This window comes from Trematomus bernacchii, unplaced genomic scaffold, assembly GCF_902827165.1.
Source record: "Trematomus bernacchii unplaced genomic scaffold, fTreBer1.1, whole genome shotgun sequence".
Taxonomy (NCBI): domain Eukaryota; kingdom Metazoa; phylum Chordata; class Actinopteri; order Perciformes; family Nototheniidae; genus Trematomus; species Trematomus bernacchii.
In genome coordinates this window covers 938791-951875 of record NW_022987589.1, presented here as the reverse complement: position 1 = coordinate 951875, position 13085 = coordinate 938791, and the positions used below count along the sequence as shown (strand labels likewise).

General features: G+C 41.2%; 1 protein-coding gene across 2 annotated transcripts in view; it reads right to left on the bottom strand.

Moving 5' to 3' along the window:
• Window positions 1–1207: 1207 nt before the first annotated feature.
• The window catches only part of map4k5 (mitogen-activated protein kinase kinase kinase kinase 5), a 64019-nt gene continuing 52141 nt past the window's right edge, over window positions 1208–13085 (bottom strand). For both annotated transcript variants that reach the window (XM_034129009.1, XM_034129010.1), the window contains 7 exons: window positions 11057–11160; window positions 10192–10369; window positions 9126–9194; window positions 8946–9038; window positions 8694–8764; window positions 6050–6105; window positions 1208–2077 (listed from right to left, as the gene is read on the bottom strand). In XM_034129009.1, coding sequence (XP_033984900.1) covers window positions 1990–2077; window positions 6050–6105; window positions 8694–8764; window positions 8946–9038; window positions 9126–9194; window positions 10192–10369; window positions 11057–11160 — 659 coding nt within the window. In that variant the 3' untranslated portion in view covers window positions 1208–1989. The remainder of the gene's footprint in view (window positions 2078–6049; window positions 6106–8693; window positions 8765–8945; window positions 9039–9125; window positions 9195–10191; window positions 10370–11056; window positions 11161–13085) is intronic.

Genomic DNA, 13085 nt, shown 5'->3' with positions numbered 1-13085 from the left:
GAGACATGAAGAAGAGGGGACACATGTTGATGTAGAAGAGACATGAAGAAGAGGGGACACATGTTGATGTAGAAAAGACAGGAAGAAGTGGATTTTGCATAATAGGTGAACTTTAAATTATATGCCTGGTCAAGCATAAAAAACCTGAAAAATGTCTAAATATTCACAAAAAAAGATTGAAAACATCCCTCAAAGGAATAAAGTCATTACCTTAAATTAATTTGAAAAAAAGGAGAAAGTAAGTCATAAAAATAACATAGTAATTGTAAATGATTAAAACGTTTTAAACATAGTAAAAAAAGGTCTCAGTCTAAATTTTAACTTGGCAAAAATGTGCTTCTCTAGGTTTGTCCTGCACAGCTCATACTGTGTTATAATGTATTTCTTCCACTGTGACATTATTCTACGTTAAAAGCAGCAGACGGGGAAACGTGACGTGTGTTTCTGTCGCTCTGGGAATAATTAGTGCATTACATGTCACTTGTTAAGACGCTTTACATACATTCATTCAGTACTGTAGGCAAACCCCACAGGAGCAATCTGGGATGAAGTGAGCCACATCCTCCTCAGGTGCAGGATGGAAAACCTAAACTCACCTTACCTCTCATCAGACTCTTGTTGTGGCGATCCAGCACTCACACAACAGGAAAGAATGAAACAGAGGAATCAATGAAACACAAAACACAGGAATAGTTGAGATTAATCATTATTTAGTTGCGCACCACCAAACAACAATGGGGAAACATTACCTTGCTTCAACAGCAACCAATCGCAGAAATGCTCCCACGAACACAAGAAAACACAGGGGAGATATAGGTTTCCTAAATGACACACGAACATGTTCCCTAAACATGTTTAACGCACACACATTGTCAGTTCTCCCAAACTTGGACATGTTCCAGATGTCGAAAGGTCATCATCTCATGACTTCTTTAGGAGTCTTGCAGGATATGAATTATCCAATTAACAAACTATATATACGTCTGCACATGAACGCACATACATTTATTTCATTAACTAACATTTAACTGTATTATATCTAAATGTAGTCTCTTTGCATTTCCTCTGAGCTCGGCCTCAGCTCACTTAACGTAATAATTAGCAAAGAGACAATTCTATGGAAACTGTAACTTAATAACATACCTAGTTACTATGACTAGGTCCAAGATTGATATAACACTCTCACAAAAACACCCCGGAGTCGCGGTTATCTTGTTAACAGCTTTTTTTTTATTACAAAAAACAGCATACATTAAACATTTTGCGAAAGGGAATGCAGAGATGTTAACAAAGACCGAGCATCGTCCCTCATTTTGTCATTTTATTTTAAATAAAAAAATGTACAAAAGTGCTTACATGGTGCAAATAATGAGAAGTAAAAGGTCAATAAAAGAGGAAACAAAAGAGAATGTACAGTATATTTAACTTCTAAAAACGCTGCAGGATATATTACAAAGCAGAGAATAACCCGAAGCCTCTCAGGACCGAACACTAGGTAGTTAATGCTCAAACAACCCTATTACATCAGGTTAATAAATATTGCTCAAACTACCCACAATGCTCGTGGGTTTCTGTTAAATCTGAGCTATTAGTTTGAGTAAGATCTAACATTTGATTATGAGACGATAACACGGTAAATCTCCTGTTGGTTTTGCTAATACAATCACACATTGCTGTGAGTTTAATGGCACTTTTTGTCAATAATAACACCTGTAGATACTTTCAGTCCACGGTATGAAGGAGAGAAAACACTGAGTAACATTTCCTCTGAGCTTTTACTGTTGCTGGGTTATGGTTTCTTGCTGGTTTGTAAGGCTGCTGATGAATCCACGCAGAAGACGCTGCTCAGTAACAGACGCTCCCAATAACAGACGCTCCTGATAACAGACGCTCCCAGTAACAGACGCTCCCGATAACAGACGCTCCCGATAACAGACCACACAGGAAGTCTGCAGATTTCTCCCAAAATAAAAGCTGTTCTTCTTGCTCTCAGTAACTGTTCTCGTGTCCGGCTAAGATGTACAGGTTGCTCAGCGATGTGTGGTTGTCTGTGGGGCGGCTCTGCAGAACAACCACCCTGTAAAACAAAAACAAAACAGACAGGAACGTTAAGAAATCACAAAGAAAATGAAACCTGAAGGTGGGGCAATTTGGTCTGAATCTTCTATATCTAATCTGATATCACGGGAGCGGTATATGACTCAGAGTTGGGTGCAGAGGTTGTTGATCTGCTGTCAGTTTGATGGTGACGTTGTGTTACAGTGAGATGTGTTGGAGAATCTTCCGGAGAAGATGAAATTACAGAGCAGAGACACCGAGCAGCTGGCAGTGCCCGGCAGGTGAATAAAACATGGAGGACGCTCTGCTGGCACCAGAGGGGCGAGAGAGAGAGAGAGAGAGAGAGAGAACATGTGTGTGTGTGTGAGAGTGTGAGTGAGTGAATGACTGAGTGAGTGAGAGAGAGTGAGTGTATGTGTGTGAGTGTGAGAGAGAGTGAGAAAGAGTGAGAGTGTGTGTGTTTGTGAGTGTGTGTGTGAGTGTGAGAGAGAGAGAGAAAATGTGTGTGTGTGAGTGTGAGAGAGTGAGAAAGAGAGAGAGTGAGTGTATGTGTGTGAGAGAGGTGAGCCCGCGCGCGCGTGCGTGGTCTGTGTGTGTTTGCGTGTGTTCGTGTGTGTGCGTGGCGTGTGGAGGGTGTGTGTTGTGTGTGTGTGCGTGCTGTGCGCGCGCGCGCGTGTGTGTGGTGCGTGCCCGCGCGCGTGTTGCTCTGCGTGCGGGCGTGTTTTGTTGTGAGTGAGTGAGTGAGAGAGATTGTGTGTGTGCATGTTTGTGAGTGTGTGTCTGTGAGTGAGTGAGTGAGTGAGAGAGAGAGAGAGAGAGAGAGAGAGTGTGTGAGTGAGAGTCAAAGAGAGAGTGTGTGAATATGAGTGAGGGAGTGTGTATGTGAGAGTGAGTGAGTGAGTGAGTGTGTGTATGTGTGAGTGAGTGAGTGTGTGTGTGTGTTTGAGAGAGAGAGAGGTGTGTGTGTGTTTGAGAGAGAGGGGTGTGTGTGTGTGTGAGTGTGTGTGTGTGTGTTTGTGTGTTTGAGAGAGAGAGGTGTGTGTGTGTTTGAGAGAGAGAGGGGTGTGTGTGTGTGTGTGAGTGTGTGTTTGTGTGTTTGAGAGAGAGAGGTGTGTGTGTGTTTGAGAGAGAGGGGTGTGTGTGTGTGTGTGTGAGAGAGAGAGGTGTGTGTGTGTGTGTGAGAGAGAGAGGTGTGTGAGAGAGAGTGAGAGTGAGAGTGAGAGTGAGAGAGTGTGTGTGTGTGAGTGTGTGTGAGGTGGGGAGCTAAATCACATCCTGTTGCAAACCACCAGAGAGAAAGAGCTCAGTCTCCTCTCCGCTCTCTGTCGACGCTGAACTGACGTTTCTCTGTAACAGCACAATGTAGTTTGATCTATACGTGTTAGTGCATGTAAAGGGTCTGCAAAGGCTCAAATCCCTGTGTTTGCTCCAGAGGGAGTTTCTCTCCCACATGTTGAGGTTCCAGTTTCTCGGATGTGAGAATTTACTGTTTTATTTTTAAGTATTATTGTACATTTAAGTGTTTTAATAATCAGCAGACCAATCAACACGATTAAACTACTTTAGTCACAGATTCAGCAAAAATACCAAAAATCTAGTTTTGTTCCATTCTTCTTTTCTCCGTTCTTTATGATTTCATTTAGGAAAAACTTTGTGTTTGACGACTACTCGGACAGAACAAGCCATGTCGGACTCTCACAAACGTATGAAGGGTATATGCAGGAATCCTGAAGTCAAATGTAAGACCTTTTAAGACCTTTTTTAAGACCCTTTCCATACATTTTAAGACCTCATCGCCACTTTTTTTTTAACCGGTTACCTTGGCGACACACTTTACCTCACATTGACTATATACAGTATTGATTGTCCTTCCTCCTTATCTTCCAACCATTTGCGGTACTTTTGGAACTTTAAGTATTTTTGGAACTTTAAGTATTTTTGGAATTTACGGTATTTTTGGAACTTTAAGTATTTTTGGAACTTTAAGTATTTTTGGATCTTTAAGTATTTTTGGAACTTTAAGTATTTTTGGAATTTACGGTATTTTTGGAACTTTAAGTATTTTTGGATCTTTGGACCCTTTCCATACATTTTAAGACCTCATCGCCACTTTTTTTTTAACCGGTTACCTTGGCGACACACTTTACCTCACATTGACTATATACAGTATTGATTGTCCTTCCTCCTTATCTTCCAACCATTTTTGGAACTTTAAGTATTTTTGGAACTTTAAGTATTTTTGGAATTTACGGTATTTTTGGAACTTTAAGTATTTTTGGAATTTACGGTATTTTTGGAACTTTAAGTATTTTTGGAACTTTAAGTATTTTTGGATCTTTAAGTATTTTTGGAACTTTAAGTATTTTTGGAATTTACGGTATTTTTGGAACTTTAAGTATTTTTGGAACTTTAAGTATTTTTGGATCTTTAAGTATTTTTGGAACTTTAAGTATTTTTGGAATTTACGGTATTTTTGGAACTTTAAGTATTTTTGGATCTTTGGACCCTTTCCATACATTTTAAGACCTCATCGCCACTTTGAGTTCTAACCGGTTACCTTGGCGACACACTTTACCTCACATTGACTATATACAGTATTGATTGTCCTTCCTCCTTATCTTCCAACCATTTGGACGCAGACTCGCATTTCCCCATAACGATGTTGTTTAACAACCGGCGTAAACGGACCTTCGCGCGCTATCAAGCAGTGAGCGTGCGATGTCCTGTTCAGATGACGTCAAATCCAACGGGATGCCATAAATAAACTACACAGAATCACACTACACACCTACGCAATGATTACATTCAGGCACACTGTAGAATACAACCTCTTTGGACAATTTATATACTTATTGAAAACAAGCTACAAAATGTAATACATTGGAAAATGCTGTTTAATACTTTTTAATAGCCTTCATTTTCGCTAAATTGATTGATCAACTTTTAATACTTTTTAAGACCCCGCGGACACCCTGATATGACAAGCTTTCAATTTACTGCCGAACTCCAATAGATGTATTATTTAAAAGGAACAGCTGTGACTTTTTGTGAGGTGTTTGACATTTTGCTCAGCCAGCGGAGCTCCTGAAGCAGCAAACAAAGAGAGAGAGAGGGCATTCAGGGATAAGACCCCGTGGTGCGTTCAGGGACAGCAATAAAGCTTAGAGTCATTGGAAAGTCAAATCTAAGGAGGAGAAGAGGCAGGTCGAGACAGAGAGCTGAGGAGGAGAGGATGTCTCAGGTAATAACACCTGAGGGAGGACTGATATAACTACTAGTAATATTGAAGTCATGAAGATAATGAATCACACCAATTATAAATACAAATAAAGGTAAACAGGAAGTGAGGTGAAGGGTTTAAGCGGTCCTTTGAGACTATGGTGCTACACTGGGTTAGATCACTCTCTAAGGGGAGATCTTTTCGTTAAAAACAGCAAATCTGGGGTCTTTGTTTACCTCTAAAGCCAAAGTTTAGTCTGTTATAACAAAAATAAATTCACATTATATTCATTACTGAGATATTTCAACTTAGATGTTCTCATAATAATTGCAGGAAAGAACTTGATGTGATTAAAAACAGCAAGTGATGACATAATAATAATATGAAAGTAGGAGTTGCCGTATTAAGGTATATTTTCCAAATCAAAAAATGCTTGAGCGAGTAAAGGGGAGGTGAGTGTGTGTGTGTGTGTCTGTGTGTGTCTGTGTGTGTCTGTGTGTGTCTGTGTGTGTCTGTGTGTGTCTGTGTGTGTCTGTGTGTGTCTGTGTGTGTGTGTGTGTGTCTGTGTGTGTGTGTCTCTGTGTCTGTGTCTGTCTGTGTGTGTGTCTGTGTGTGTGTCTGTGTGTGTGTGTGTGTGTGTGTGTGGTGTGTGTGTGTGTGTGTGTGTGTGTGTGTGTGTGTGTGTGTGTGTGTGTGTGTGTGTGTGTGTGTGTGTGTGTGTGCGCGCGTGTGTGTGTGTGTGTGTCTCTACAGATTTAGATGTGCTCCTACCTGTCAGACCCGAGGAGGCGGAAAACTCGGCTCGGATCACAGATCTCCTGGGTCACCTGAGGAATGAAAAAAAAAAAAAAAAAGTGTGACAAACAAACCCATCAACAAGCACCGCTGTAACACCCAGGGAGTTTCTCAATGTCGAGGAAGGCTGCTCCAGAGCCACTATTTCAAGGATGCTACGTCATCGAGTGCCCGCCGAAGGACTGTTCCAATGTCCAGCATGCTTGGAATTCTACCGAGGCCGGCGACATTTCGAGGCTGCACATGTGTATCCTCCGCGGTCTTAAAATCCCCACAATGCTTTGCGCACGGACCAATTTCCAAAATATTTGGCGGAAATCGCGCTCCATTTAAGGCGGGGCCTCGCATATGACGCACACCTGTTAGCCTGTTAGCCTGTTAGCCTGTTAGCCTGTTAGCCTGTTAGCCTGTTAGCCTGTTAGCCTGTTAGCCTGTTAGCCTGTTAGCCTGTTCCACCATTCTTCGTTTTCCGAGGCTAGGAAGGATTCTTGCCTCGCTTCTGAAGGACCTGACTCGGAAGACATGTGCTACCAAGGAAGCGTTATCGACATTGAGAAACACCCAGTCTGAGTCAAGACTAGAGAGATATAAATAATAAAATAACGATTATTTTTGACTGACATTGCAAATGGGATATGTCACTTTAAACAAATATTACGTTTTCGGCAAATTGGAGATTACACTGTTCCATATTGTGACTTTGATCACATTTTGATTGATTGGATGATTATTTCTTCTGGTTTAGGAATGTGAGATGATGCTAAAGGGCAAGTTAACTGAAGCAATATAAATTATATATAATTATAATATATTTATATAATATATTTTTTGTGCAAAAATAGCAAATATCTGGTGGTTCTGACACTTAAACACTTGTATTCTTTCATATAAGATATTGATTGATTAATCGATCAGACCTAAAAGAAATAATATGATTTCAACCTTTCACTTGATACAGTATGGTCTCTTGGGGGGGCTTTTATTCTGAAAATCTCTCCTGTTGTGTTTTCACTTTTGATGGCAAGGCGACTGTTTGCTCGTGGATCACTGATTGTGTCTTTGAATAGAAAAACGTCTTAATGTTTCTGAAGGGAACCGTCTCTGTATCCTGACACTGCAGAACACACTCTCCCCTGTTTACCTGTGGTGAAGCGTGTGGACAGATGGGAGATAGTGAGTGTGTCTGTGTGACACCTGCGAGGTGTGAGAGCTTGGCCTCAGGAGATGTGATCCGTCTCAACAAGCTCTCAGGTGCCTCCGTTTTGTGAGGAATCATAACGAGACGAACGCTGAATTATTCATCTCCGCTCGCTGTCCTGTGACGGCTTTATGACGGACCATCAATGTTTCATGGCCGCTGACATTTCAGAAATCTCTCCTCAAACAGAGCTTTTGTTGTGTGTGACACTGCAGGCTTTCTGAAGCGCTGTATCACTTTCCACAAAAACACAACGCTTCACCTCCCCGCGACTCCTTGAACTTTTACACAGCGCTGTGTTCAGGTCAGCGTGGAGGACAAATCCATTACCTGCAGCGACACAAAGACACTTTGAGTCTAATCTGCAGGATCAGTGACAGCATGTAGACGCGAGTTTAACAGCCGCTGCACCTCAGAGGCTTTGTGGACAAGAGGTGTTTGTTGGTGTGTGAAACAAACACACCTGTATTCAGAGACGTGACAAACGGAGTGTCTCCTCCACTGTCACCGGGGAACCTATAACCTGTATAAGGCTGATGTCTTGGTGTCAATATTGACTTTAAATGTTGAAATGTTTAATGCAGATTAAGGCAAGTTAAATCCAAGACTTTCTGAGACTTAGTTGCATGTGTTTATATATACATTTCTTAAATTGTATACTATGTAAGAGTATGATTTGTATCTTCTGTGCAACTGCAGGACTCAGCGAGTAACACATTTTCTAACGGGGACAATAAAGGGTTTCGTATCGTATTAACGATAACCAAAATACTTCCCTAAGTTGTTGCTAGCTATCCGACTATTTATCTGTAAACATCAAACTAAATACGAGTGTTGTAGTTTCCTGATCTTATGACGTTAAATGAGAAAATGGCATCCAGTAAAAGATTGATTCAAGATATTTTCTTACCCCTTAATGCCGTATTTTAACGTGAATTAATTCAAGGCTTTTTAAGACTACTCACGCAGCGTCCACACGGCAGCGTGCGTTGAAGCTTGCTGGCGGGCGTGTCTGAAACTCGACCAACAACCAATCACATGAATCTCCCGCCCCGGACACACAAGCACGCGGTTTGATTGGCTAGAGCTTGTACTGGCATATGATTTGATTGGCTGACGCTTCCGTCGAAGCTTTAAAAGTTGAATTTTTCTCAACTTTTGAAGCGAGCAACGCGAAGCGACGGAACCACAATGCATTTCGGCAAAGCGTGACGTCACCCCATTCAACGCACGCCGCCGTGTGGACGGGCTGTTAATTTCCCCTTTAATCCAGTGTGTCATCTCTTTGTCACCTCTGTAACTTTGCACGTTTTTTCACTTGAACTCAACACTTGACTTCAACAAAGTGAGATATTTTTCTGAATGTGTATTTCATAATAAAAGCCACTAAGTGTTCAAGGTCATGAGATGTATCGGTTTTACCTCATTAGACTTGAAGCTCTTCCCCTGCATGCCGTGTTTCCAGAAGGCCAGAACGCTGTCCTGAAGGCACACTGTCAAGAGAAATGGAGGAACATTTGATTTTAGACACAAAACCCCTGGAAAATAGGGTCCAGGTTACTCCTTAAGGATAGGAAGTGCTGCATAAGTGTCTTAAAATGCCTTACATAATTACATGTACCTATATTGCTTCACACAGACTGTAAAATCGGAGACTTCCTGTCTAAATCTTACCGACAGACCCGATGCAGAAGTCGAAGCTGAGCTCAGACGCCAGCTTCTTGTTGGACTTCAGTCGGCCCTGGAGGTTCACTATCTTCAAATTTTCTGAGGAGAGAAATAGCGACAGGCTGTAAGGAAGACGTGGGAGAACATAGATATTTAAAATCTCATTAAGAGGGAGATTGTACTCACGGTCCAAACACACCAACACTGTGTCTCTCTCCAGCTGCGTCACATGGATCGCATCCACCTGCTGATAAGCTGAGGAGGAAATGAACAACAATAAATATCCTGTTGTGATTTTGAATCTGATATAGTACTTCCCCTTAAGTCTTAATACTTCTTCCCCCACTGGCCACATCTCCACAGAACACATTCTGGCTTTATATTGTTTCTTTTAGGAAAATATCACTCAACGGCTTGAGCTTCAATCTCAGGATCCATGTATCTGTGATCCTCTCCAGAATGGAAGCAGTCATCACATACAGAGCATCAACTAGTTCCTGAACAGTGTCCTTCACATGCTGATATCCAAGAGAGGGAGTTACACAGTCACAAGATGGAGGAATACCGGTTCTTGTAGGTAATCATACATCCTGTCATGTACAAAATACTGAGTTTTTTTCTCAAAATTTTGGCTTTTTTCTGGTAATCTCAAAATCCAGTATTTTTTCTCAAAATCTTTACTTTCTCTCAAAATTCTGAATTTCTCTCAAAATCCTGTCTTATTTCTCAAAATGTCAAAATTCCTCAAAATTCTGAATTTCTCTCAAAATCCTGTTTTTTTCTCAAAATGTCAAAATTCTGAATTTCTCTCAAAATCCTGTCTTTTTTCTCAAAATGTCAAAATTCTGAATTTCTCTCAAAATTCTGAATTTCTCTCAAAATCTCGAAATTCGGACTTTCTCAAAATCTCAAACAGTGTCCTTACATGCTGATATCCAAGAGAGGGAGTTACACAGTCACAAGATGGAGGAATAGAAAGCAGTATTCAATGTTTACTTCAGATTAGCTCCACGTCAGAAATGAGCATGCTTGTCATATGTCTATCTCCATAGAGGCTGAATCATCATGTTAATCACATAGCTATCATATGCCTAAAACAGTCCTGATGCTCTTCTAGGTAATCATACATCCTGTCATGCACACAGCTACAGTTGGGATACCTTTGTTATCATGTGGACTCTGATATTGGAAGAGGACATTCAGTATGTTCCCAACAGTTTCTTTGGTGTTTGTCTCCATATTTTTGACTCACTTGCTCCAATCTCGGTGAACCAGGAGGAGCAGGAGTTGAGGTTGATGGTCTCGAAGCGGACCACCTGTCCCCGATCGGTGCCCTGACTGATGGCCACACACACCAGAGGATACTCCTGCTCCGGGACCACCAGCATCTCAAACACCTTCAGGGGGCTGGGCAGGGGGAAGTCAAAGTGCTGCGGGGGGGGGGGGGGGGGGGGGGAGAGACGACACTGGGGGTTAATGGTGTATATGTTACGTTAAGACATGTATACTCTCTATTCTTGCAATGAAAGTAACAAAAACAATGCCATCTCCTTTTCAGGTTCAAAGAACACAAATTGGGTTATTTACATAAACGACATGCTGACTGCAGTGGGACTCGAACTTGCTACCCCATGATTCGAAGTCCACCCCCCATCCACTGAGCCACAGTCGCCAGATTATATCCTATTGCAATACTTATATCGTAGAATCGCAATACTATCGTATCGTGGCTTAAGTATCGCGATAGTATCGTATCGTGGGGAGCCTGGTGATTCCCACCCCTAATATATTTTAACTTATTGTGTTATTCATTTTTGGTGCATACTTAGTCATTTTTCATTTTGAATATTCAAAAAAATATGCAAGTCTATTCTCTATATCTGCACTACCTGCTGATGTAATAATGTACATTTCCCTGTAGCTGGACAGATAAAGGATTTCTGATTCTGAGCATTCATGTTTTTATCTCTTAATGCAATGTAAAATCAATTTATAGTGTGAGTTGCAAGTTGTGACTTCGTTATTTGGGCTAGAAATGTATATTAATAATATAAATTCATGGATCACACAGATTCGTTTTCCCCGGGGCTTCAGTGGTGATGCGAAGTTAAACTGACCTTGATGAGCATGAACCTCTGCATGGGCTCGTACCACTGCAGCAGAACGATGCCCGACTGCAGAGCTCCACACAGATACTTATGGCCGGTGTACGGGTTCCTCACTGGGAAACAGAGAAGAGAGGATGAAGAAGAGCAGGCAGACTGAGGTCCTTTATGACAGTATACAACCTGGGCTAGGTAAACCTAAAGCAGGGGTAGACATTAAGGGTAACTGGTCCTCCGGGCTAGTGGAATTTCATTGTCACTGGCCCCACCATTGTAACCCAAGAGCATTCGTCCAAAAAATCGACTAATAATGAAGACAATGAACGCATTTGTTGCAATAGTAATTTATGCACAAACTACATTACTACTTCTACTACAACATTTGAATCATCAGTTCTTCCTCATTTTCCTCAATTGTTCATATTTGGTTTATTAAAATAATTATATTGTGGTCATTGCTATGAGTATTATTATTTGTATAATGTGCTTTCTGCCATCAGGAGTTAGACATGTAATGGCTATGCAATAGATTAGATTCTTCATTATCCTAAACGTCTGGGACATTTCCCTATAGCGAATATACCTTTATATATTTTCTACTCTTGACTTACTTGTCAGCATGGGTCGGCATTGATGTACAGAGCTGACAAAAGACCTTGTTTATGTGGGGGAAACTTCTGAAGCAATGGAGAGTCAGGACTCAAGAGAGGCACGAGGAGAGCTGGAGCTTTGATGGCAAACACTGACAGTTTATTTGGAGCTTCGGCCGGAGAATTGACAAGACAGGTGGTGTGTCACGAGTTGACACAGCGGTTGCCAAACCAATTCTGAAGAACTCTTTCTGTAGCTCGAGGTTTTAACTAGTTCAGAGTGTAATAATCAACATTCTTCATCAGTGAGACTAAAGCAACATGGACCCTGAATCTAACTAGAGCTGTCGTCCATAGAAAATAATGTGCGCCAGGGAACGTACAGTACGTCCCTGAACAGTAAACTACCTCATGGCGGCTTGTGCTCGGTCATAGACTGGCAACAACAACGCGCCCAAGCTGCTCCTTAAGAGAGGTAGCAGCAATACCCAAGGACGTAGAACTATGCCGTGAGAAAGGAGACAGTGAGAGGAGAACATGATGAACTGGGTCAAAGGTTGAATACCTAAGCAAATTATTCCCTAAGTTTATATTGGCATCATATTGAAGTCAACTCCATCGATCAAGCCAGTGTGGCTGAAACTTTCTCTCCCTCTTCTTCTCACACTCCCCGTCACTCTCCTTTAACTCCTCCGGTGAATTTTTTTTATTTGAAGATTGTTTTTTGCCAGGCACTTGGCTGGTTACAACTGGTATTAAAAACATTTTGGCGAATGGTTAGGTGGCGAGAAAGTCTGTAGTGAACAGCGGTTTGCTTTTCACCCAACAACGACAACCGCCTCACGAAATACTTTGTTGTAGCGTTAATAAACGAAACAGTTTAACAACATTGCTAGTCAAAGAACCTTTTTAAAGCAATATTTTTAGTGGCCCGAGCGGGCAAGTGGAAAGTACGTTACGCTGGCCCGGGGTGTCTAAATAGTGCTTCCGGGCCAGCGGGCAATTTATAATGTATGTATGTATATACATGTGTGTAAAACTTAGTCACATGAATGCAAAGTATGAAGAGTCACGAGTGCATACACCTCCCAATATACTTTTTATTTCTCACTAAATGGACAATTTCAAGAGCCTGAGCGTCCAGTTTCTATAATTGTTTTAGTTGTGGGGCTTTATTTTATTATTATTTTATTTATTTAATGATAAAAAAGGTTGAAAGACGACCGCAGCCACATTCGCAAAATCACTTTACAAATCATTTTATACAAAAAACAAAAATTCAATGAAGAAACTTGGACAAAATACAGAGAAGATATTGAAGAGGTAGCATTCCTTATTATTACTCTTTGAAAGGGTATACTTGCAATCATATCCCCTCAAATGATCATTACACCACTTGCATTAAAGGGTTTTAAAATGACTATTATCGTTTATCTCTTATTTCTGGGACA